This window comes from Lonchura striata, chromosome Z (genome assembly GCF_046129695.1).
Source record: "Lonchura striata isolate bLonStr1 chromosome Z, bLonStr1.mat, whole genome shotgun sequence".
Classification (NCBI taxonomy): Eukaryota; Metazoa; Chordata; class Aves; order Passeriformes; family Estrildidae; genus Lonchura; species Lonchura striata.
The window spans coordinates 13,872,828-13,900,171 of NC_134642.1; the positions used below are offsets into that span (position 1 = coordinate 13,872,828).

Below are 27,344 nucleotides of genomic sequence, written 5' to 3' on the forward strand. Positions count from 1 at the left end.
TGAAGGACACTGCAGAATCAGAAGCTATTTGGAAGAGGATGATGAAAACCAAATGAGTATAAAAAAGCCCTGTTGCTCTCACATATGCAATTGTTCCTTCAAAAAAAGGCATGAATCCAAGGAGGTCTAATAAAAATACAATAGTCATGTACAGAATGTATAATGTGACTTTCATTCCTGACTCAGAACAAAAAAGGAGGGCATATAATGACGCAAAAAAGATAAAAATTCAAAACCAGGAAATAAAATATTTTTCTTGCAACAGGTCTTAGCTTATAACTGAAATAATATTTACAAGAAAAGGCTTTTGTTGAACTACTTGGTAAAATCTGCAAAAATGAACACATCTTTAGTTCTAAGTGTCTGACCACCAAAATGTCATTGATACCAAGAATACAGCCAAGTCAGATTCAAACATTTCTATAAAAAGCAAAAATATCCACTTTCATAATAACTATAGAAAAGATGATGGCAGAGCTGTAATATTTAATGTTTCATTAGAAGAAATATCGAATTAGAAAATACTAGGGTGTGTTTTCTTTGAATGTCAGATATGTCCTTTATCTTTTCTCCCCTATACCATCAAACATGACTTGCTGAGACTCAGAAATGAGTACCAAAATGTAGGTGTGGAAAGCAACCCAATTCTTGAGATTATTAGTAAGTTCTAATTTTTTTTTCCTATTTATCGCGGTGTTTCACAGTTGACATGCCATAAACCCTCTTGCAGTACAGCTGCAGGTAGTGTCTGTAGGTGTCATTTTAAAGATTATAGAAAAGCTTAAGGAAAAGAATCAATGCTTCTTTTCAGATTTCTTGATGTGTATCTGGCAATTATAAACTCTTGCAGTTTTTTTGACAGAAATATATGCTAGTAGTTAGATGTCTATATGTCAGTTTTGAAAGCCTATTTTACAGTTTATTCTCTTTCATACCAGGAAATGAAACAGTAATTGCTATAACAAAATAATTTATGTAAATATAATTATCCAGGCTATGTCTGACAAAGCACTGTTTTCAAGAAAGAGTGAACACAAAATATAGAAGAAAAAAACTATCAATAACAAGCTTGATAGCATATAAAGTGTCATCAATGTGAAAATGCAAGCAAAAAAAGGAAAAACCTTGCTACATAAGAACTGTTTGCAGGATGTTTTCTTTCTCTCCTCCTTTCTCCCTCTGCCTCACCACGGCAGATCAGTACAGAGCAATATCAATCAATACAGAATGCATGAGGAAAACATCAAAGCACATAATCTCAGGCCATGGTGACACCAAATAAAATAGACACTTGTGCAAGGAAAAATAAGAAAACACTGAGTTTCTCAGATAAAGTGTTATCCCTATATTGTTCTATTGGAACTCTCCAATAACAACTAGGATGACAACTATTTCAAAGGTTTGAGGAATTGTGAGGGCCTCTGTGGATCTTTAGTATAAAGCTGCACAATACTGGCCACTCTCTTGAATACTGAGAAGACAGTCACAAAGACAGGCAGTAAAAACTAGATTATAGAAAAATTTGATTACATCAAAGTAATCAGTTAAAGGAGGATGACCAAAAAGTAAATCTGCTTGGCTGATTAATGATGGGGTGAATAAAAGGAATGGAAAGAGGGAGAAAAAGAGGAAGCTGCAGTCTTCACAATTACATCTGGAAAATGCTGCAGTATTTACACACTGCTTTGGACAAAAAGGGAGCACTTAAGCATATACTCAGTTGTCCTCCTCCATGTCCTTGTGGATGAATCCAATCTAAAGTACACTAAACTATTGCCCCTCTCCTTCCTCCCCACATAAAAATTTCTTCTAAGATACTATCTAGGCACACATGAGAAGGATAAAACTTTGGGAAGGGAGGAAGAGGGCCTTAAAAGAAGGGAAATAAAGCATCAGGAAAAAATTAACTAAACCAACCTTGGTAGCTTCCATGATGATTTTATTGATTTTCTCCTTATCCAAACCCTGCATTCCAGCTTTGTTATCATTAAGGCCCATTCTAAGTAGAAGTCCATCATTGCAAGAGCTGTTAGAAACTTTTTTCATGTCATCCATTGAATTTCTTCAAAACAAGTACTGGTTTTATGATTCAATATCTGAAAAAAAAGTAATAAAATATTTATGTTTCAACTGAACAATAGTTAGATTTTGTAATTAGTTTTATTTATCATAAATATGAAGACTTATATTCCTACAAAGTGACTGACTTGCCCCAAACACCAAATCAAATGGCGTATAACTCTATCAGTATAACTCTATCAGTGTTTGGAGAAAGTAGGACTCTCTTTTCTTATTAAATTAAAACCATTTTCCTTTAAAACCTCCCTTACAGAAATTGAGCACAAACCAGCCTCAGATAAAGGCTACTACCTCTATATGAAGTGGACTATATACCTTTATATGAATGGACATTCACTATACCTTACATATGAACATGACATTTGTGCCTGTACATTATCCTGTCAGATGAAACATTATCACCTGAAACAAAAATACTACTCACTATTACATGAAAAAAAAAATTGCAGTATCTTTAAATGGAAGAAAACCATCCCTCATTTGGTTATCATCCCTGCTTGAGACAATCTGTAGAATCCTTTCTAGTAATTTCTAGCTCCAATTCAGAACCTTGTTTATATCAAAACTCATATTTTGAAAAGAGATGGCTTCAATTAGAAGTTTTGAAACCCTAATTTGGGATAAAAGTGGTGCACTTTTTTTTTGCCATTAATGTGTTGAGCCATGGTATCCAACTAGTGGAACTTACCAAGCCCTTACTACTCAACTACAGTCATCTGTAATTTCTTATACATGGAGATATTTCTCATAGGTGAACTTCTGACATCTTCCCTTGTTCTTTATGGAATTGCTTTATGAATTGCTGAATCCTCAATAAACTCTTATTATACAGTGAACTGTTTAGTTATTACTTGCCATCAGATGTTTCCAGCAATGGGGCATCCACCACTTCTCTGGGCAACCTGTCCCACTGTTTCACCACCCTCACTGTAAAAATGCATCTAATCTATACCAATCCTCCTCAGTAAAACCATTACCCCTTATAATATTTCAAGAGGCCCTGCCAAAACTCCAAGTGTGATAATACCATAAATTATTTAACATGTATTAATTACTGAAAAAGTATACAGAAACCATGTCTTCCTACCCCAAGTCACTGACTCATAAAACATTCCAGCTTTACTGTCATGCAGAATGGACATTCACTCATCAACTTTACACAGCTCCCTGTGACAGGAACCCTTGCTATTTGGAGAAGCCCCACTTTGGTGTATTTGCTTAAAAGCAAATATCTTAATCACAAAATACATAAATCTAAGAGTGTGTAATTTTTCCTTTAAATGCCCCTTTCCCATGTCAGGACTTAAATGGGCCTCATTAACAGCCAAACACAAGAAGGTCATTATATGTTTTTGCATTTAGAGGTGAATTTTTATTAGTAAAGAACCACATGAGTAACTTCTAAAAATTAATGATGGCAATGTTCATATTTTCCTGAAGTTATTCTACTGAAGCATACTAGCAAACTGAAGACAAGATATTAAAGAAACCCATGTCTACAAAAAACAGCAGGAAAATATCTAAGTGGAAGAAGATAACTCTCTAATTGTTAGGGAAGGACTTCTAAAGGTAAAGAATTTGGCAGTGAATGGCAACAGTTAATGTAAAGCAAACCAACAAACAAGCAAAAACATTGAGAAGAACCACAAAATACCACTACTGCGTAGAAAGTTTAATGAGTTAGCTGGCATGGCTACAAGTGTGACAAGATCACTAATTAAACCGTAATCAAGCTCTTCTAGAATCAGGTGGAGAAACTAAACTAAACTAAACTAGTAAGACAGGGTTATACAGTATTTGAAAGTGCCAAGAGATTGAAACGGCAATAAAATTAGAGCAACAATTTAATTTCAAGTGCCTCTATCTTCATTCAAATTTAGCATTTTTTCACAGTTGACTGAACCAACCTAAAGGAAATGGCTTGTATTTCATCCCATGCATTCATCCTCCAACTTGTCTTCATTAAAAATCCTCAAATTTCAGCAACATAAACTCTGTATACAGTATGAAAAGTTAAATGCCTTTATATTACAGTTTCCATGTAATAAAATAATGCAAAATAGACAATATTTGTATACAAGAATATTCAGTTCAGTAGGCATAGCGTTATTATGTACATTATTAACATTTGCAAAGTATGCTAACAGTTCATCATTTGTTGACCATGTTAACAACATGAGAAGAACTATTAAGACTGGAAAATGACACCAGTATGGAAAAGCTTGAAAAATAATTTATTTGCATACTGAGTTATTGTTTAATGCATTTAAGTTGTATACCTGTCCTCATAAATAAAACAAATTCTGATATCTTTGCTATCCCATATTCCCATGACAATGTGAGCTGCAAAGAAATTACTAAGAGACAACACAATTGTCTACTTAGCCCAGAGCTCAAAAACTCAATAAAGGAACTAAAACATATAGTATAGACTTAAAGGACTGTCTTTTACACCCTAATTATCCTAAGTAAGTCTCCATGATAAAGAGACTTAAGAGATAAAAAGAATTGAAATAAACGTTGCAAATAGCAACACAAAAATTAGAGACTCTTTCCCAAATGATCTTTTAATTATTATCCTCAGAATGTCTAAAACAAGCATCTAAATTAAATATTTTTCTTAATTTCTGTAAAACTCATAAAAGCTGCCAATAACATCGCATCAGAATCTGATATATCATTTACTGTAGCAAGAGTCCAAAATAAACTTCCTATTTTCTTCCAATTAAGATATTTCAGAGATTCCTTTATTTAAAGGCATGTTCAAGGAAGCAGATCAGACTGTCCTTCTAACTACCTGCTCAACTCCTCTTAGCCACACAGGGTTTGATTTTTACCAGAGGCTTGGCATCTGAATAGCCTTGAGAAGACTCCTGTTCTAATCCTGTAGTGATTTACAAGAAAAGAACTGGCAGAAGGAACTGCACAACAGTGTTGTCAGCATTTAATAAATATACACTTAACATACATGGTGTTGTTAACCACACAGATTTCTAGCTACTCTCTCCAAAACTACTCTTTCACTATTCTCTCTCTCTCAAAATAAACACAAACAAGTTCTTTAGAAAAAATAATCTTTCAATAAAGATGTAGTATCTTTACAAATGTATAAGCCAGAGCATATGATAATACTGAACAGAAAATTGGGCCAAATTCATGGAAGTAAAAATGCCAAGTTCTCAAGCTGACACATATGAAATGCAACTACTTTTAAAGTAGCAGATGACTCAGCATTTTACAAAAACGTAGATCCCATACAAGCACATGGAATTAGCTCTGAAAAGACAAGGTCCTAGAATTATGTCTTCTGTAATAGTCACTGACTTTAAGATGTAACAAATTACAGGCAAATCCATGTTTTCAAACATTAAATAATTCACACTTAAAGTAAACAGTTAATGGAGACCGCTTCTGACAATGTTCAAAAATAAATGTCAAAATATTTTATGCCATTCACCAAATTCTCTGAATAAAGAGTGAAGAGTGACACAAGTAAAACAAGTAAAACACCCTATCAATTTTCTGTAGGCAAGACGCAAAGCAATACTGTTCTAAATTCTGGTTTCAGTTTCTCTGTCAGAAAATCCTCATGTCTTTACAACATCTAAGTTTATTTGAGGGTAAAGAACCATAATATCTTCTTCTGCCTCTGTTCAGTATTTTAAACGACCTTTTCAACTCAAAGATTTATCTCAAGTCTTTAACTAAATTATCCTTGCACTTTAACTAAGTTATCCTTGCACTAAAACAAAGGTTTTAGTTTTTTAATCCATAAAGAAAATAATGAAGGAACTGAACACTCATCAGTAAAAACTACACTAGAGGTAGTGTAGTTATCTGTAACCTGGCTTCTACAGACATAATTTAGTGCAAATGGATTAATATATGTTGGTTTGGTTTTTGTTTTTTTTACTTTGGAATAAAAACCTAATACAGTTATTCACTGAGAGCAAAACTGTTTTAGGATTAAGTGTCTGAATCATTAATACTTCTGAGCCTATGCTATTAGGCAGTATGCTGTGGCATAACAAAGCTCGTTTAGGGATCCTCCTAAGAAAAACAGTGCTAAATTTCAGAACAAACATTATGGTAAGCATGAACACACTAGAAAGTGATGGAGATTCTGTTTTAAAAACATAAAATGAACACTCAAAAACAGAAGGCATGGGATGTAAAAAAGATACACAAAAGGGAGAAGAAAGAAAAATAAAGGTATTTATGAAGTTACCCACTTGACAGTGCTTATTATGACTGACATTCCAAGCAGCAAAACTCAACACTCCTGATTTTGTACAAGTAGTACACACAACAGTAAAACAGAACACCAGCTGTTCCGCTGATCTAAAAAAGGTGAGGACTATTTCCACTTAAAACAGTAATTTGTAAACTTCTTGCAATCCCTAAGACTCAAGAAAGGGTACAGACTGACATTTGCTGTTAAAGAACAAACACAGCAATAAATCACAAAGGTTAAGTAGAAAAGGTATAGAAGGAGCTAAAGAGAAGCCAGTGCATCTGATTTTCTACATTTCTTATACTTTGCTTTGCATCCTAGATTGGTCTTGGCACAGGCAAACCTGATTCTTTTCAAATGATACGTAACTGGAAGACTGCTCTTCCACAGCACACCTGCTAAACCACAATCATTAATGTAGTGACCTTCAAGGGATCGAACTACTATAGTCTGAAAAAAAACACCTCTCAAAACGTGTGTTTAAGAAGAACTTCAAATCCTCAGCACTAAAACTTTCCTTTACAAATCTACTCCCACTGCATCCATAGTTGCTGAAAAGGGTATGGCCTTATCTCATTAAGAATAACAGACAGTATGTTATGCTTCTAAAAAAAAACGGTCAGAACATTGGAAAAAAAGGACAATTTACATAAAGTATTCACAATTGCAATACAGCTTTTGGAAGAACATAAGCTGGTGACACTGTGTTGAAAAACAAGATACACTGGGAGCATGCGGCAGATGTAAACAAAAATCTATTACCTAGCACAGCCAATGCATTCTAAGAAAAGCTGAAAATGCAAACCTTTAAGCATTCAGTAGTTCTTCTCAATGTTTGTAAAATGCAAGCCACAATTAATAAACAAAACAAATACTCTCTCTAAAAAGGATGGGTATGCTTGAACAACCTGAAAAAATATCTACCCAATGCATTTTTAGTATGTAACACTTGATTGATTCAATGTTCTGAAGGGGGAAAAGAAAAAGCAAGCTTCCTCTGTAACTAAGTGAATAGTTTCTGATCAAAGCACGACAGTAAATGTCTGTGTACATGCTACTGCCACTGCTGAAAGGACTTGCTCAGACATGTCTCTTCAACTCCTGCTCCTGAAAAGAAGTTCATTCAGAATTTAACTGGGAAAATACAACAGGCTTTACAGGTAATGCCAACTAACTTCAACAACATATTGCAGAGAAGAACTATACATTATTCTCATACATATCAATACTTACAAGCTACTTACAAAGCCTGCTTGACAAATACATCGAAACCAACGTGAAGGAGAAAAAAAAATGCACATGGTTTCTTCCTAAACACATAGTGAATGAAAAAACATTGTTTTTTGGCAAATTGTCTAAAGTAGCACTCACAGTAGACTTCTGTAAAAGTTTTTTCCAGTACATTACAGTGATCACACAAATATTAAGATATCTATGACTATTTTTTATTTCTAATAATTTAGGACAATGATGCTGCCTTCTGAATCATCCTCAGTTCTGCATTTATTGTAAATATCTTTATATCTGAGACTTCGAGCAGGTATGAATATTATTTAACTTTTAACTCCTATATATAGAGGATGCATATAAGTAGATGTGTCAATGTTCTTTCAAAAAAAAAAAAAAAAAACAACCTCAGTGGAAACTTTCAAACAGCCTAACAAGGGAAAATTGCACAATGATTTGTCATACGGAAGAAGACAGAGAAAGCAGAATTGTGCACCATTGCTCTTACAACAGTAACAGAAGTGTATTTCCCAACCCGAAATTTCCTCAATCAACATTCTTTAACACACTTTTCCCCCCGCCCAAGAAATCAGGAGAAAGGAGATGAGTTAGTACAAACCTTAAGTCTTTCCCAAACCACTATATTCACTGTTCACAAGCCGTGAAGTGACAGGTACAAAAGGGTGCGGTTTTTTTTTTTTCCTATTCTACAAATACATCTCCACCCATAAATATCGACGAAAACACGTATTTCAGACTAAGTCTGAGGAAAAAAAAAAAAAATCCGTTTCTTCCCCTAAACTACGAGAGCAGTTTAATAAGCGGAAGACGGGGCAGGCGCAGTGCCTGGCACCGAAGCGGAACGCTGACCCATCGCTCTGCGGCTCGGACGGGTCCCGAAGCCTCACCCTCCCCTCTCCTTTCACACAGAGCCGGCACCATCTCCCGCCCCTTCCCGCCTCCTCAACCATATTTGATGAGGGAAAAATTTGGCGCTCAACCCCCTTCAATTGTCCTCCGAGTCCCGCCGGTTTGAGGCGAGGAAGAGAGGCTGCATCTCCTCGCCCTTGAAAGCAAGCAGAGCCTGAGAGACGCTTCGCCTCGCTAAAGATAAAGCGAATACCTCTGCATAAAAGACAAAGCAAACATCGCCCCGGGCAGCACCGTCGCCCTTGGTACCGGAGCTCCCCTCAGCCGGGGGCACTGAGGCGATACCCACCGGCCAAAGAGCGACGGGACCAAGATGGCGGCTGTGCTCCGTCGGAGTGAGACTACATCTCCCAGCACGTCCTGCGGCACGAGCGAGGGGTAATGGCGCTCGGGCTCACGGCCTTGCGGAGCAGAACTACAACTCCCGGGGGGCGCCGCGGCGGGGCGGGGCGCTTATCGAGGGTGGTGTTGAGCGCCCGCCTCGCTTAAGATGGCGGCGGCGGGAGCGCGCTGAGCGGGTGCCCGGCAGGCGGACGCGCGCTCGCCCCTCCTCCCCTCGCTGTCCCGGTGTTGTGGCTCTGGCCACGGGCGGGGTCTGAGGGGCCTCGGCGAGGGAATCCCGGGGCTGCGAGCCTGGTTGCCGGCCGGTCGCTGGCAGGGGCGGGCGGCGCTCGGCGGCGGCACCCGCTCGAGTAGAGCCCGGCGCTCCGGTCCCTTCGGCAGAAGAAGGCTGCTGTGGGCGGGGGCCGCTCCGGCTCTTTCCCAGCTCGGCGGTGGCTGCGGCTCCAGTCTCCATGTCGGACAACCAGAGCTGGAATTCCTCCGGCTCCGAGGAGGACCCTGAGACCGAGCTGGGACTGCCTGTTGAGCTCTGCGGGGTGCTCAGCAAGGTAAGCCGCCTCTCGCCCGTTCCTGCGTCCTGCCGCCCGCCATCCTCCCCGCTGTCAGGCCCGACCGCCCCGGGGGCTCGGGCCGAGGGGCCCGGCGGCGGCGGGGAGGGCCGGGCGGCTCCGCGGGCGGCGCTGGCACGGCCGGGGCACCGCCACCTGACGGCGGAGCCCCTGCCAGGCAGAGCCGCGGCGGCGCCGGGCGGCCCCTCCGCCAGCCCGCCGCCCCCTGCGGCCCGTTCTCGGAGCGGAGTCGCGGTCCCGCCGTGCCTGCCCCGAGCCCGCCGGCCGCGGGGCTCCGGCTGCCGCCGCCCAGGGCGGCTCCCGCGCGCCTCGGGCTCCGGCCGGAGCCGCGCCGGGCCTGGGAGCCGCGGCAGCCCCGGAGCTCCCGGAGGCGCCCGCAGCCGGTCGGGGCTCCTGGGGAGCAGGCACGGCTGTGAGTGCAAGTATCAAAACAGGGCATTGAAATACTCCTGCGGCAAGAGATAACGGGAGGAGCGGAATAGGAAAATGGCTATACGGCTTATTTCCCCTTTTAAAAATAAGCGTAGCTATTTTCTCTTTTATCGCTGAAAAGAAGGTGGCTTCCGAGCATGTGTCGGTTTATACTGGGAAATTTCATTTTCAGAAGTACTTTAGAGTCGACTATTGAATTACTTAGTTTCCATACGGATATCTTAATTTTTTTTTTTTAATTCAGAATAACGTTGAAATATCTGTAAGATTAAAGCACTATGTTTTGAATTTTTTTTCTTGTCCTACGCAATAAGGCTAGGCACAAGCCAACGTAGGCGGCACGGGATATAGAGATCTTGCACTGCCCTGAATGCGTAGAAAACAGCCATGACTGAGTTCACACTGTTGCGAGGGACTTTGTGAACTCCTTCCAGCCTGGAAATGTTCCTAACCCCAAAGATAAGAGGACTGGTTAGGAGAAGAGAAAGATCTCTGCTCTCATTTATAGGATCTTACCCAATATTGGATGGGGGAAGGAGGGGATGAGATGGATGTGAGATAGTGTTAGAGCAGTTACAGTAAGATTTTTGTTTGGCATACTTTTGCTGTTTTGTTTGTATTTTTTTCACAGCAAAGTTTTCCCTGGGTCAGATGCTTCCATTGTTAGAAGGGAAGTAATTTGTGGGATGTAATTAATTTTTATGTTAGCAAATTAAATATAAAGTCGAGGTGCTCATTCTCACTGGTGTAGCAGGTGAAGCCATAGCTTCAGACATTCTAGCTGAGGTGTGTGCAAACTTTTAATTTTTCTGGATGATTATGCTGAGTGTAGCAGAGAGTGTCTTTCCCATGAGGACCTGGAATTTAATCTGAATAGTCAAGTATGGCGAAACCTGTCTCAATGAATATGTTTGAGGGGTAAGGTTACCTTTTGTTAGTTGATACCTCAGTAATTATTAAGGTAAACTAATTAAAATTGAATGGTAGCATACTGAACTTTCTACTAAGGAAACACCTATTTTTAATAACTCACTAGGTATAATTAAGTTCTAAAATCATAGATGTAGACTGCAGTTCACTGTGTGAGTGGTAGTTTTTCTAGTAGTAGTAGTTCTTGCTTTCAGTAAAGAGAAAAGCTATGAAGGTAATGGAGGAATTTGGTAAGAGAAACTTGTTAGAGGTATATCCTGCTGGTCTTTCGAAATCTTTTGAAACCATAGGCTTTTTTCCATTCTATTTCCTGCTAACGATTTTAAGGTGGACACAAAGAAAGAACTTCAGTGGTAGAGGCTTTCAGGAAGCATGAGAGTCTAGATGCTTGGAAAAACACTTGTCTTTTCTCTGCCAAAACCTCGTGCCTACCTAAGTATACTTTAAGAAGTCTCTTAATTCATGGCACATTTGGATTGCAACAGCAGATGCAATTGCAAGCTTTGATTGCAACAGCAGATGCAAGATTCACTACTATATATGTTTCTGTTAACTTTTTCACAGAAGGAAAGGTCGTTTTCTTTGCTTTTTTTTCTCGCAAGATAACTTTGGACTCTGCCTTGCACATCCTGGGAGGAGCTGGGAACATGAGAGATAGGAAAAGAGGAAGGCAGGAAATAATACACCTCTGACTGCTTGTGCTACCACTTCATGTGCTAAGCACACTTGAGGCTTTCTTGAAATAATGCTGTATTTAGCAATTAGATGTATTAAGAGATGAAAAAGGCCTTTATATTTTAAGAGCAAATCAAGGTCTTGCCTACATCTGAAAATTGTTAAGAATTTCTTAGCTATTATTTTTTTCTTTAGACCTCATAATCTTATTACTAAAGTTAACATGTAATTGGAGTATGTGTTAATTAATGTATGTAGTATGAAGGGGGAACTAGACTGTTAGTTGACCTTTCCCCCTCATTTTTTAGACTGCAAAATAATGAATGATGGATAGACTTAAATGTTAACCAGAATTTTTCATCGAAGAACATTTGTAAAAATCAAAGAAATGCTTGCATGATAAGATTTATTTCAATGCTTTTGTTTCTATTTTTATCAAATGTATGACATTTGCACCATGTTTAATTAATAAATATTAGTGTATTGTCAGAATTATAGGGTGTTGGGTGATTCTGTGCATTTCATATGATTCTACAAAGTGCAGACAGAAAAAATGCTGCAAACGTAAGAACAGTAATCAGAACTTTTGGTCACTTCTTATTAGATGTCTCTAGAATTAATCTGGAATTTGTTCCCAGAATATTGTTTTTGTTCAGTGTATGAATGTAGAGCCCCTAGAAAAATCTGAATAGCAAAAACATGATTGGATGTCTGCTGATAACCAAATATTGTCTTAGTGAAAGTAGATAGAATTAAAACCTAAAGCAGTATCTATGGCCAATATTAAATTAATAAAGCACTGAGTTCCCTAGGCACTGCAATAGCTATTTACTGGGATAATGGCATGTTTGTATTTATATGAAGATAACTTTATATCATATTTTATATAAATTATTCCATGTTCCATCCACTTAAGTCTTTTGGCCTAGCTTCAGATTTTAAATCAGGTGCCTAAACTCACCTTAGTCGTTAATGTTTGATTTATTTTCCCCTCCCTTGTTTTCCTCAATTTGTGTCAGTATGTTTATTGCCTTTATTGTGACTGGCCTTGGCAGAGCAGTTGGAGTCCAGACATCTGTTGTCTTACTGACCTTTCAAAACAACTGCTTTTTGGTTGTTTTGGGAGTTTGCAAAATTATTCTAGTAGCTCCAAGGAGAAAAAAAATGTTTTAATTTAGGAAGTACTTGTAAAAATACGTTGCTTTTTTCTTCAGGTGCTCAAAAGCCTAGAAAGTATCTATCATTCTTTTATTCTTGTCTTTCCATTGGCTGATCTCTGGAAAATTTTTTTACAGTGGACCAACTACATTCATGGATGGCAGGATCGATGGGTAGTTCTGAAAAGCAACACACTCAGTTATTACAAATCTGAGGATGAAACAGAGTATGGCTGCAGAGGCTCTATTTGTCTGAGCAAGGCTGAGATTACAGTAAGTACAGTTCTATTATTAACATCATTCATGTTTTGAGGTTCTATATATTTGTGTCTGCCAACATGGGTATGGCAAATTCTTAAAGGTCATCTACTTATGACAGTGGCATCAGTGGAGCACTATGGAGCAGGGCAAGGAATTCCAAATACTAAACCAAACTCTTTTAATTTGTGGCTTCGGTAAGCAACTTTTCATTCCTTTCGTTAGAAGGTTTTGTGGGTGGATAGACTGTCTGCCTCTGAAGGATGCAAAATTTTTTCCATGGGTCAGTTTCCCAGACCAACTTCCCAGAGGAGGTACCATCCTTCACAGTCTTTGCTCTCCAAAGAGGGTGGTGGTTCTTTGACTGTGGCCCTTGGCTTTCTGAACACACGTCTGTAAGTTTCCAAAAGAAAATGTTCTTTGCTATGCTTCTTTCTCTGAACAAGTTAGTGTGTTGCTGGTTTTTTTTTTTTTTCAAATGCTAAAAGAAGGTTTGGAATAGACTGGTAAGAATAAAGAGCCTATATATAAATGAGCATAAGTTTTATGAGGAGTGGGTGAGGGGGCTGGAGTTGCTTAGGCTGGAAAAGAGGAGGCTGAGGGGGGACTTAATGGCCCTCTTAAACTACCTGAAAGGATGTCGTAGCAAGTTGTATTTCAGTCTCTTCTTCCAGGTAGGAAGTGGAAAGATGAGAGTAAATGCTTTCAGGTTGTCTCAGGGGAGGTTTAGATTACACAGTAAAAATGCTTCACAGAAGGGGATGCAAAACATTGAAACAGGATGCCCAGGGTAGCGCTGGAGTAACCATCCCTGCAAGTGTCAAAAAAGGTGTGGCTATGGTACTTGATGGCATGGTTTAATGGTGAATATGGTGGTGCTGGGTTGATGGTTGGACTTGATTAAATTAGAGTTTCTTTCCCAGCCTTTGACTCGATGAAAAATTAAAAAGAATAATTTGTCTTAGAAGATAAAGAAAAAAAATACCTGCTTTTTTGGCTTTCAGAATTACAATACACATTATGACTAATGGTTGTCAACAAACATGCTGTAGTCTTTCTGCAATACTGTTAAATAGTCTATCCAGTTAGGTGATTTAGAGTAAAAATAGCTGGGCTTTCGCACAGCACACACATTTCTAAAGTGTTCAACCTTAACATGTATGTTCACAAATTCCTAAAGTAGTAGAGTTAAATCATATCAAATATGTGGAATTTTTTCAAGAATGAGAAGTATTCTTCCTTACTGATAATCAGCTTACAAAGAGAATTTTATTTAACACCTCTTGGTTAAAAAAATAAAAAGGACTGGATTGATTACATCAACTATATGTATTTTGGAGAGAAGTTTGTGAAGAAAAGGAGGTTTTTACATTTAGATGTCTGGCAAGTATTGTACTTGTCTAAAAATTTAAACAGATCATGTAATTTGTTTTATTTTTTTAACTGTTTGAGCTTCTAGAACTTCCTCAAGGTGTTGCTTAATCAGGAATTGATTGTGCACAACAGTCTCTAGGAGCTCTCACTGAGGTATGTCTTTGGCAGTCTGCTGAGCACATGATCAGAACTTCCAAAAATCTCTCAAGAGGCAAGAGCTTAGCATACCAACTAGGCAGAGGCAGGAAGGTGCTGGCAAGGATGTAGTCAAATGGCATCTGCAGGCATGTTGTACAGCACATTTCAGCAGCCCGAATTACAGCTGTGGTGGTGGAGTGAGAGGTTGTAGGGATACCACCATTGCTGCTGGAATGTTTTGGTACGTTGCAATTTACAAAGGGAAGCTGGCAAACATGTCTTCAGACGAGGTTGTATGTAACATTGGAGCTTTTTACAGGTATCTTTTTTCTTTTTCTCTCTGGCACTTGTTATATCTGGTAACTTGAAGTTTAATTGATGCATCTATTTTTAAGTTCTTGAACTTCTTGAATACATGGAGAAAGAATTAAAAGCATCCACAGTTCTAAAGGTTAATTGGATATTTTAGTTCCATTTTTGTTCAGGCTCCTGCTTTGTGAATGGTATTTGACAGTTCAGTTAGCAAATGGTATTTCTGAGAGCTAGTAAGTTCCATTTAGTTATATCTAGCTGTAATTAAAGTTATTGTTGTGGTGTTAGAAGTTGAGGAATACTATTGGATCATTTCCTGTCTCTAGGATATAAAAATATACTTTTGGAACTCTCTTGTAATTATTCTCTTTGTTTTTTACATGTTGTACTTTAAAGCCAGAGTTTTAGCATTGATGCTTCTGTTGCTCCTGCAACACTGATAGTTGTTTAGTAGCAAATTAAATATTGTATTTTTTCAACTTTTCAATTGAAAATTGATTATGCTCAAAGATAAATGCTTAAGATATTCTTCTTGAGGTACATAGTTGATCTTTACTTCTGTATCCTCATTATGTCTTCAGTACCTGTAAGCTTTCCAGCATGTATTTAAATGTATAGGAAATCACGAACAGCTGATAAAGTAAGTGTTGAAATGATAATGTGTGGAAACTACCTTTGCTTTCAGTGAAACTTATTATTTACTGAATGATTGGTAATTAATTTGGTAAGGAGGGGATGTCAGGTTTCTTACTGTCTTAGTTCAGTTGCACTGATTGGATATAGTTGAATCTTTCACTATACTCTAAGTTCAGTTTCCCTTGATCTTGCTGATCCAGAGTCAGATGCATTAACTACTTCTACCTTAACCTGTTGTATTTCAGTTAAGTTTTCTGTAGTATGAGATGGTGTTGATAACTGTAATGTTCCCTTCTAGGAAAGGGTAGCTGGATTTTCATAAAGCTTTCTTGTAGGCACTTGGATTAGATATGCATGTTTAAATCCAATGGGGAATGTAATGATTTTTTGTGCATGATTATACTGTTACTATAGAATGACCACATTTTGTTAATATATAAGCATAAATTTGGAAAGTTGCTGTCACTGAGTAGTATTAATGTACTTCCAGCAATAAAGATTAGTCCAATTATAAGTCACAGTATTAATTGAGACATGAATATTGTATGCAGAAACCCACAGTTGATTCTGCTCTTGTTGTATCATTTGTATTGCACTGGGTAGGGATTGATAGATAATTTTACAGGAATATTTTGTAAGACACTCATCTCTTAACTTTATTTGATGAAAGAATACTATTTAAATTTATGCTTATTAGCACAGCTTTTTTGTGTGTTTTAAGTACAGAATTATATTGTCATACATCCAGAATAGGTATGGCCGTGTGACTGTAATCTTTCATGAAATGAAGGTAGACTACTGGGACTGAAAAGAGCAGATTTCTCTGGAATAGAGCAATCAATGATGAATATTTATTGTATATTCACTGGATTACATCAAGTAATGAACTGGACATACGTATTAAGCTATGGGAAGGATGATGAAAGTCAGTATATGATGCTAGGTGACTTGCCTATTCACATAAGACAGAACACTTCAAAGGTGTTTAATTGGTTTATAACAAGCTGGAGGCTGAAACTGAAGATGAAAGTTCTGCTGTGTGGTCGGTGGATGAGATGGAATTATGCATATTATAAAAAGTTCATATATGGACAAACTTAAGCTTTGTTATATTACTCTAGCCTGTGCATACCAAATTACTGCTGTTGATGGTAGTCAGTTGGTCTTTATTAAGATTACCCTTCTTTATCTTAAAGCTATGTAGTTCATTCATTCTTGAAGTCAAACTTCCAGTGGGGAATTCTGTGTACGAGGTTAAGAATGGATGTTCATGGCAGTTGGGTATATGTGGATCCCTGGGGCATGGTTTTGGAGTTGGAAGGTCTAGGGTCTGGTATGAAAAGAACAAAAAGAAAATGCCCTGTAGATCTGGAAGTCCGGCTTTTAGGCAACCTGGTCCATAAGCTTTTACTGTCTCTGTTTTGATTGCTGTGTCTGTTCTTACAATGCCACTGTTGTACAGAGTGACTTGTGCTAATTCATGTAGTGACAACATGATAAATCATGAATAACATGGTATGCTCTGCCCCCACTTCAGTCTAAGAAGAAGGCCAACACTAATTTGATCATGGTAGGAATTTATATTAATATATTGTCAAATCTCTTTATAGAATTCTTGATATCAAAGTGTTAATCTGATGCATCCTAGGGGATTTTGCCTGGTCAGAGTAGTTCTTCTTCATGGATCTATATGGAGGATATTAAAAAATTACTAGAGAAATGTAATTCTTGGTAAGATTTTAAGAATGCTTAAACTCAGCTATGTGTGAACTTTGTATTTTTTGTCCGTAGAGGTGACTACCTACACAGAAGGAATTCCAGAAGCTTATGTTCCAGCTTAAACTTTAGTCTTTCTACTTTATTTGCCATGTTGCTTTAATCCAGTATTGATACTCATCTTCTTTCCTGTGTATATTATTTATGTAGAAAAACCTTTTGGTTTTAGTTGCTTAAACCAGATGCAACAACTGTGATGCAATGGTTTTCCTTGGCTTTGGTTATACTGCAATGATGTATATGCATACCAAAACTTTTATAGAAACTTGCTATTGGTTTCTAGTTTGGGGCTTTTGGATTACTTTGGGGGTTTTTATTGTGCCGTAAAGAGGCAAGTAGACAGCTCTGTGGAAATGCCTGAACTAGAACTGTGCAATAAATTCAGTTTGCATAGTGGAGATACTTTCAAGTAAACGTATTTGTTGAGGCTTTTTTCTTCCAGAAACAGCAATTGTAAAGGACAGTTGCTTAATGAAGGCAGTAATGACATTTTATATTAATATAAAATTGCAAGCCAGCCATTTAGCTTTAGAATTAACTTCTAAAAGGTGTGGGGGTTGAGTATCTATTGTGAATATGTGGATCACAGGAAAAGCAAGAAGATAGAAAATGGAATTCTGGCTGAGGGACGGTTTAGTGAGTTGTCTTAGCTTTTTTTCCTTCCTAAGTAGTAGTAAATTGTTCTTGTAAAGAACTTCATAAATATTCATTTTATAAATTAGGACAGATGTAAACATGTGTTACTTTCAGTTTACAAAATTAACAAGAATATTGTACATGAAAGAGCTAAACTGGCAGTTTTCAATTTTAAATTTCTCATTTCCTTATATATAGTCTGAAGAGAGACTGACATGTTTGTATCCAGTAATCAACCACCAAAAATAAAAATCTTACTCCACTTTTTAAAGATATGGTTAGTTGAACAGCCACCTTTCTTCAGTCTAGTAGTATTTCTGTTTTATTTATAGAGTGATACTGACCATTGTAAATAATTGGGCACTTCTGAGAGGAAGTACAGACTGACATTTTTTAAAATAGATTGGCTGGTTAACAGCAAATGCTTTATGAGCTCATTAATTAAAACACATGCAGAACTTTCCTATGTGTTTTTTTTTTTCACAGAAACATCAAACCCTACAAATCTCTTAAGGTTTATAATAAAGACGTGTATTTTTAATTGAAGGAGATGCCAGTGCTAGAGAAATGCTCTTAGTAGCATGAAGAGTCATGTCCTGCAAAACAGACTTTCAAAATGTCATCTTGACATTAACAATATATTGATGTGTTTCTTTTACACTTTATACAATGTGAAATCTTACAGTATTTTGGACTTTGTTGATGTGGCAGTGTATCGAGGTGGTATAGAGGAAATACAGCTTGGATTTACCTTTTTTTCTAGCTACTACATCAAAATTTGATCTTGCTAAGGTACTTGCTTATGATAAAAGAAAGCTGTAATTGCAGTTTGTATCTGCTGTTAGGTTTGCTTGAATTTGTTGTTAGTTAAGTTGAATGGGAACTGATAGGTTTTAATTTGTGGAAGTTTTTATTAAAAAGGCTAAGCCGTAAGACCATGCCCTGGGCAGAAACACTAGCAGTAAATTCGTAGTAATTACTAATTGCTTGGGTAAATATTGTTTCCAACTGTCTGAGGCTGCAAAACAATCTGGTGTAGCATGACATGATGGGCATTTAATTGAATAATTAATTTTCTGTAATTTGATAAAGTGCTTTCTCAGCCTTAGTTGCTACTTAAAAAATGACCCGAGTAAACTAAGACTTAGAATACAAGCCCTAACTGGGTCGGGGTTTATTTAGGTCATATGGCAGTTAGTACTCTTTGGCTTTGGTGTGTCTCTCAATCAAGTAGTTAAATCAACACTGGTGGGAGATCTTGCCTAAGTGGGAAATGGACATTCTAAATAGAGGTAAATGTGTTTAGGAATAGTTACTCATATGTGAAAGACCTGAGGTGATTTTGTTTTGGAGAGGAAAATGCCAAAGAGCAACAGGATGGAGAAGAAGGGAAAGGGACTAAATGCCTAGGAGATAATGACACTGGGCTGCTGCTGGTGCGGTACATGGAAATTTCTGGAAATACAGGATTTTCCTGGACAATTAGTTTTGGCACTCATATCCTATGTACAGATTTGTGTATGCCTCTTAGTTGTCTGAACCAGCCATTGATGGCTTGATGTGAAATGAAAATGTGTGTATATATTGAACTTTTATAAACGGTTAATATCCTTGTCAAGCAAAAAAAAAAAAAAAAAGAACTGTTTGGCAAGGTGGAGAAAGGAATGATTTCTTCTGTAGTGTTTATAGAAAAAATTAAGTCAGAAATGGAAAAATGCACATCTAGATCAGCTCAGTAAGGCTGTTCTTTTTACTATGATGCAGGTTCTAAAATGATTAATATGTAAAAAATATCTATAATATACATTAACCAAATATCTTGCCCTTACTTAATATTGCTGAAGAATTAGTTTTTAGTATTTGAATATAATAATGTGTTGCCACACTCTTGAAACTAGAGTTGTAATCCAGCAGTATTTCTGTCGTTTTATTATCAGTGAGAATATAGTTACCCAACATTACTTTTTTTATTAAGATAATTAAATTCTAACACTGTTCATTATTTGACATACACTTCAGGGTCATAGTTCTTGCCTGTGGAGCAGTATACTGGAGCAGTTTCATGCTGTGGAGTATTTCTTGCAGATGTATACTAAGTTTTGAATAATTTCAGTGTTTTAGGTATTAAAGCTATGATTTTGTAGCTCAGCAAATTTTCTATGCTACTTGTAATCCTTATTCTTGCTCAATCTGAATTTCTATGATTTTTAGTAAGATTGATTTATTGTTGATTTCTTGTACACTTATATGGTTGGTTTGTATGTCACCCTGTCCAGGGCTGTACTGTTGCTCAACAGTCCTCAACTTACTATTTATTATCTGATGTGTCTTGTGATAGCTGTTAATGACATTTTCAACAGCTCTATGGAGGTTTTGTACAGTATTAGACCTCACTATTGGATATGCATTCACAGAATACTAAGTCATAAAGTCAGAATACTTTTCATCTACTAATATGCAGCTGCAGCTGGCCGTCTCTTTTTCGATGCTTCCTGAATCTTAACTGCATTTTTTATTCATGCAATTAAAATAGTTTGTCATAGATGACTGCTTGAGTGTTGTTTTCTTCTCCCAGCTCATTTTCTTGCCTCTTCCTTTAGGCGTATACTTTAGTTGCTCTTTTCCCATATTCATGTTGAATTCTAGTTAGGGTAAAATCAATCAAATAGTGTGGCCAACTTCACCAATTTTTAAATCTGTTGGATGTATTTTTCCTCTCTACTGAAGCCCATCATTCCTTAGTTAAGAGGAAAGAGTTAAGTTCTGTTAGTTGGAACAGAACTTACTACCGCAGGTCTCCAGGTATTTTACTGAGGTTGTACTGTAACTGGTATCTGATATGTTCTTAAGGCTTGTTAAGTTGCTGTCTTTTAAGGACAAGTATTGCTCTTTCTTAAGTTCTCTTTTACAGCTCTTTCAAAACTAATTATGTGTGCATATATAGATCTATATGTATACACATGCAAATGTATATATAAAATGAGAGGTAGCTGTGATGGCAGACTTTAGACTGACAATTCAGGTCAATTTTAAACTTTAGAATGAAAGCTTTTAGACTGACATTTATTAGCAACATGCCTTTTCCTTTTAATTAGTTTTTACACATTGTTAATTATTGCTGTACATTACCTATCACACAGTAACCATTATCATCTTGTATTCGAAGCAGTCACTTATATCTGACTTACATCCTAAATTATCTGTAACTATGCAGTCCAATGGAGTCACTACCGTATTTCTAGCCTGATATCTTTGTTCATGATGGTCCTAGTTGCTAAGGTGAAGGTAATTTAATTGGAGAACTCCTCAGTGAGGGATGGGGAGGGTTGGATGACAGGACAGGTATAGAACTGAAGCATGCATCTTTTGCCAAAACACACACACAGGTACAAATGAGGATCTTTTGTAAGCACCTTTTAATATATTATTGGGGCACTGTGATTCTGGAGAGGTGAACCTTTTCCAGGCTGTAGCCTAGTGGCTTCCTTGCCCTGTTGCTCAGCTGTTTGGGTTTTTTCTTTTAAGTAGTCACTGCTATCAAGAGCAAAAACAGCCTTCCCAGCTGTGTAGGATGTATATTTTCACTAACTGGTATTTGACCGTTAAGGAATTGTTTATGGTTCTGGGGCTATGGCTTTTCATCTGTGTCCATAGTTTCAGGGTCTTTGATACCTCTTGCTTAGATTTTGTATCATAACAAGAGACACCTGGTTCCAAGGTCTAGTTGATAGAGCCAGTTTTCATAACAATCTAATGAGATCAGCTCAGGTCTGGGAATTGCATAGTTAGTATAAATCCTGTTGCTAATAATGTTTATACTGCACTTATAGAAATGCTTACACAGTTGTACTGTGTTAAGTTGCTTATGTTGGATTCAAACCAAGCTAATCTTAAGTCTTAGTGTGGTGCTTCCACAGGTAAATCAGGCCCCTGTTCTAGCTGGAATGCCACTGATTTCCTAGAACTGGAATTTTCATTCCCATCACCATGAATCTAAGTCCAGGGTGTTCTCCCTGTCTGTAGGCTTAATACAGTGCTGTGAAGCATGGCTTTTCTCTTAGGATAGAGTACCTTCTCTGGATATTGACTCATTAATTTCTTGTGAAATCCATATTGTTCTTTTGCCACTGATCTATGTGACAGTGCTCCTGTGCCACACTGCAGTACACTGAGTGAGGTACGACTAAATTAATCTATATATTAATACTTAGGAGTGCAGCCAATGTGAGTGTGATTCCTGCTCCTACATTTGACTGTCCGATAAAATTAGCCTTTAAAAAAAGTGGCTCAGACAGTGTTTTTTGCGTTCTCTAAAGTTGATACAAAATTGCTTGGCTTTCTTAATGATTAATAACTCTGGTTTCTTGCTCTATATTATGTGGTTCCTAAGAAGTTTAACATGGTAATTTGTAATCAATTTTAGCTGTAGGTTTTTCTGTAGTATAATTCTCTTGGTTTTATTTTTTCTGTGGCTAATGCATGTTCTTGGTGGATAGTGCAGCTATTTTGTTCCAACTGGAAACATGAGGAATGTCATATGAATTTGTTTGCAGGGGATTCACTTAGACTTGGTTCTCACCAAAGCAATAACATGTATGTTTCCATTTGCAGAACTTACAGTTCTCTCTAAAGGTAAGTTTTATGAGTTAAACCAAGTTTCAAGTTTGTCAGACTATATTTAAACAGGACAGGCCCATTAGTTATATCCTGATTTCTCTGTGTGTGTGTGTGTCTAAATCTGTCAATATCAATTTGCTAATCCATGGAGCTTTTACATGTATCTGTAGTCACTAGTAGATCACTTAAGGTGACAGCTGCAAGCATGCTGGTTTACATCTATTTCAGACTAGCCCTCTTTCTTCTAGTAACACAGTGCCATTTCATGTCTTTGACTGATTTTTAGCTGATATTTATAGTACATGTTTGTTATACTCTAGGTCTTGCTATTAAGTAATTGTTTTTTCAGTAGGCACTTGGGAATAGCAGTGTCAGGGGTATGTTTACATATAAACCAACATAGCATGACTACCTAGTTATTCCACTTTATTAACACAGAAACATTTTGATAAAATACTGATCTCAAAAATCATACACTGTAAGATACTCTCCTGTAGGATAGATTAGTTCCTTACAAATAAATGTGAAAATTGTTTTTATATGATGACTTTCTGCATCTGAATCTATTCAGCAGGTGTGCAGAAAACCAGATTGACCAGGTTTACACCTGAGATCTGTAATTTCAAATTTTAAGTGTCATTTCAGTGCTAAAGTAACATACAAGGTATACTTGATCCAGACTTAAAAGGACAGTTCCCCCGTGAGAGAGCTTCTTTGCAACAGATCAAACCAAGCTAATTTTAAATTTGCATGCTATGCTAACAAACTAATTTTATATTCTGCTTACATGCTTCTGCTTTCACTGGCCTTTACTTTAGCTAGGTTTTGAAAAGATAAGATCATTATTTAAAAGAAAATTTAGTGTTTAAAGGCATTTTGAGAATAAAATACCTGACTCAAGGCCAAAAGTGGAATATTTGCGCAATAGCAAATAATGTAAAAACATTTAATAGGCTTTTGTATTTTTAAGCCTATTTTCTTTATAATTTTTTTTCTTCATGTGCAAATATGCACTTATGAGAAAGTTTTCTTTTTAATGTGCTAATGAGCAAGAAGTTAGATATCCCATATTTTGCCCCAAAAGGTTTATCACTTTCAATAGGCATAGAACAGCCTTATTTACTTGCTTGTGTGTAGTAAGGTTTTCCTCTACTGTAGTAAGAAAAATACAGTACAAATAAATGTAAAAAGACTACAACTTGTCAATGTAACTAAAACGTGGGTTCTTATTGTTTAAGTATAATGACAAGGAAAGGCAAGACATTGTAGTCCAGTGTTTCTATGAGGCATTGACTGGATTTTAGAACTTAGAAAGGGAAACCAGAATTTTGTGTTGTGACTCTTGGTAGACCTTTGTTCACGAGATTTGTGGATCTACTTGACTTTCCCTGGGAGCAGCAGGGGGCAAATATAAAAAATTGTAATGTATTTTGGGACTTCAGGACATTATTAATAAAATGTAGTATAAGCAATGAAGTATAATGCTTTCCTTAAGTTGTTACCTCCTGAGACTTGGATCCAGGATAGATACTGATATTTAAAAAGTCCTTGCAAAATTAATTACTTAAATGTTTGTAGTTATAAAGCCAAGTAGCTTCAAAAATAAGTCATAGTGACAGAAGGATCTTGATGAGCTTTTATGATTGCACTGAATGGATCATAAAAGATGATCCACTTTTTTGGATGGGTCCATCCATAAAAGTCGAGGGGTTGGGGTCTGGGGTCGTGGGGTTGGGGTCTGCCATGCAGCCTCTGTGAGGAGACTCCCTGTTGTCCTGCACAGAACATGGTCAGCTTCAGTGGACAAAGTGCAGGGCACAGCTGAACCTCACAGCCACTGTGTGATATTTCAAGGTAAACAGAGCTAAATGGCAAACATACTGCTCAGCAGTGTGTAAGAAAGAGAGGAGTGAGGAAAAGATGTGAGAAACAGCCGGCTGGGCAGGAAGACACGCTCCAGTCACAGAATGAGATCCCCTGCAGCCTATAGAGGAGGGTGTTGTGCAGGCATTTTTGGTGTAACCTCTGCAGAGAATCACACCAGACCACACAATCACACTGCAACCTGCTTAGAACCCAACCATGGCTGCAGAATATGTCTTAACAGAGGCTGCAGCCTCCAAAGAGCCCAAGCTGTAATAGGTTTGGCGTGAAGAATTGCAGTGATGGATACAATCCTTGTTGGAGCATGTGAAAGCAGGAGGAAGGAGTGGCAGAATTAAAGTGTTAAACCATAGCCCTCATTCCCAATCCTCCTGTACCTCTCTTATTTCTCACCATCCAGCTCTACTTTGCAATAAATTAAGTCAGTTTTCCCTAAGTCAAATCTGTTTGGCCATGCTGGCAGTAGGTATGTGGTCTCTCTGTCTTCATCTTGACCTATGAGCTTTTCAGTGACTCTGCAGTGAAATACACTAACTTGAAAAATACTGCTATTTAGTATTTAATAAGGCACAAATGACAGTGTTTTGACTGATCTTGTCCTGTAAAATCCTAGCCATGCATATTATTATTTGGTGAAACACATACTGTGATTCAGCTGATAGGATTTTTCTATTGATGACTTTAAATAATATTCACCATGTAGAATGCAACTTTAAAATTATGTGAGTGGTACTTCATTTCACTACCTTTCTGTTCAAAGTTTTTTCAAAAGTTAGCATGCTTTTGGCCATTTTACATTTTGGAAGAAGGTTCTTCACAGTTTGGCTCTCTCATGAATTAAATACTTTTGAAAAATATTTTTAAGATGTGCACTTTTTCAAATTTGAAATTTTTCATTTGCTTTTTTCTAGTTAACTAATGGCAGCCTTTGCCAATTCCAAACTGGTTTTACATGGGAGCTGAAATAGTTTTCATGTCTGCTTTTAGAACTAATTCCTTCAGTTACACAGCACAGATCTTAAAGTAAACTTTCTATTTTTAAGGTTTTGTTAGCAGCTCAACATAGGTACATGTATAATGTGTTCATTTTTTTTTATTTTCCTGGTATCAAATAGGTTCTTTTTTTTCCTTTATTCTCTGTAGTCAAAGTATGTAGTTCAATGTTAGCTTCAATTCCCAATAATTGCACTGTTTTTCTTGCTTTGATACATGCTGCTTAATGAGAATAATCTAATGATTTTTTAATTTTCTTTATTAAATATTGTTAACGGCTACATTGCATTGCTTTTCCTTTTTCCATTCCATCAGACTACCTAATTTTTAAGGTGCTCATTATCTTCTATAGCTCATCATATCTTGTGCCCTCTCTTTTTTTAACATTGGATACTGGTGTTGTCCGTTGCATCCTAAATTACCACATGCACATCTCTCCCTTTGACTAGTTTAATGCCTTCTGTTGTGAGTTTTCCTTGCTTATGGGTGAATACAGTGCTCTTTAGAACTTCTGTCTGTTTCAAAGTAGTACCATGTTACAGATGCAATTTTATTTTATTCTGATCATGGCTTGTGCCCCCTGTCCTTTCTTGTCATATCCATATTATCCTGGAGTGATATTCTGAATTTCCTGTTGAAAACTTGAGAGGATAGAGGTGGTTTTGGCATTTGAGTGAATACATCCAGGTCCAGAACATACTGAATGATCTGTGAAAACAAACAAATCTGTTGGTTGATGGTAACTGCTCTGAACATTTGGGTTTTTTTGTGGAGGAAGTGGTAGTTTGTTCAGGTACTTTGTAACTGGAGGATTTCAGGAAGTTGAAGAACAGTGCAAAAAGGATGCTTTTTCCTGAATGCCGTGGGAATTGTAAAAAGCTAACCAGTAGATAAATTGTACCTTACATGGTAGGACAGTGACACTGTTCACATAGGAAAAGTTGTGTGTTCAGCTCTCTTGAGCTGGAAAAGTTGTTTATGAGTAGTAACAGTCTGGCTTGTATCTCATTTTCCAGGGTATAACTTTTCATGTCTACTTTTATAAGAGGTATTTAGGTTGAAACTGGTGAAGTCTGCTATCTTAAAAAAATATTTACAGGCCTATTAACATGAAGGTGCTTGCAGATAGATACCAGAGTTGCAGAGTGGTGTTTCAGGATTTCCTCAGCAGATGAAGCAAAAGGCAGAATGCACCAAGCTGTATTCCAAGCGGAAAATAAGTGATTGCTGGATGGTTTGTCCCTATACACATGCTACATGCAACAAAAAAAATCTGCAGGCATGAGTTAACAGCATTTGCATCAATGAAATATATGCAACATACTTACATCAGTTTTACTTTGGTAAGGCCCTTTTTTTGTTTCTTAAAAACTGAGCATTTGATTTTAATGGCTTCAGGTACTCTGATATAAGGCATATATGTGTAGGCTGTTTTTCAAAGAAAAAACCTGAAGTTTGATTATAAGAACTTGGATTTGTTTTCTCAAGTTTTCAGTTAAGTAAATTCTGGTTGATGCCATACTCAAACCCACTCAGAAAAAATAATGTGAAGTTCTCTTAACTTGCTTTGAGTTGTACTAAGAGAAGAAGGAATAGCAGGTTTCATGTTTTAGGTTAGGCTAGATGACAGCCTCTGTTGAATTTATGCTAGTGAGATTCATGTCTGAGATCTAAGGAATTGTAGTTTTCACTTTTTGTAGGCCTCTGTTTGTCTTGTGTCCTAATTCCCAGTTTGGGATTTTCTTAATAAGAAAAAATTCAAACTTCAAAATTTTAAAGTCATCTCAGCTTAGATAAATTCTAGTTCTAGTTTGACTATGAGAATAGTGGCAGAAGCACATTTAATAATAGTAATATGTAGACTTGAGTTGTATCTGCTATGAACCACCCCAGCTTTCCTCGATAAGGAAAGAACAAAATGTCATTGACACCATTTGGAGTAATGAGAGAGAACAAGCAAAAGTTTTTTCATTCAAGTTTTGGTTGTTGTTTTGGTTTTTTTTCTGGCATGGAGTACTCTTGAAGGTTATAAAGTATATAAAAACATTTAATCTTTCCTGTGTGATTTGCCTTAAGCACCTGAACCTATATTTTTCAAGCAGATACTGCTCTGAAGCTTGTTTTATGAATACCTCAGGCTTGACA

The 27,344-nt window shown here is 37.2% G+C and overlaps 2 protein-coding genes across 5 annotated transcripts in view; one reads left to right on the forward strand and one right to left on the reverse strand.

Moving 5' to 3' along the window:
• POLK (DNA polymerase kappa) overlaps positions 1–8,958 on the reverse strand; it is a 31,584-nt gene extending 22,626 nt beyond the window's left edge. The window contains exons 1-3 of one of the 3 annotated variants that reach the window (XM_021531820.3): positions 8,664–8,958; positions 8,160–8,303; positions 1,918–2,096 (exon numbers count right to left, since the gene is read on the reverse strand). In XM_021531820.3, the coding sequence (XP_021387495.1) occupies positions 1,918–2,055 (138 nt within the window). In that variant the 5' untranslated portion in view covers positions 2,056–2,096; positions 8,160–8,303; positions 8,664–8,958. The remainder of the gene's footprint in view (positions 1–1,917; positions 2,097–8,159; positions 8,304–8,663) is intronic. The other 2 variants (XM_021531818.3, XM_021531819.3) reach the window with 2 other exon arrangements.
• A 26-nt stretch (positions 8,959–8,984) lies between these two features.
• Positions 8,985–27,344, forward strand: part of CERT1 (ceramide transporter 1) — an 80,766-nt gene continuing 62,406 nt past the window's right edge. Inside the window, exons 1-2 of one of the 2 annotated variants that reach the window (XM_021531823.2) lie at positions 8,985–9,360; positions 12,714–12,848. In XM_021531823.2, the coding sequence (XP_021387498.1) occupies positions 9,265–9,360; positions 12,714–12,848 (231 nt within the window). In that variant the 5' untranslated portion in view covers positions 8,985–9,264. The remainder of the gene's footprint in view (positions 9,361–12,713; positions 12,849–27,344) is intronic. The other variant, XM_021531824.2, reaches the window with a different exon arrangement.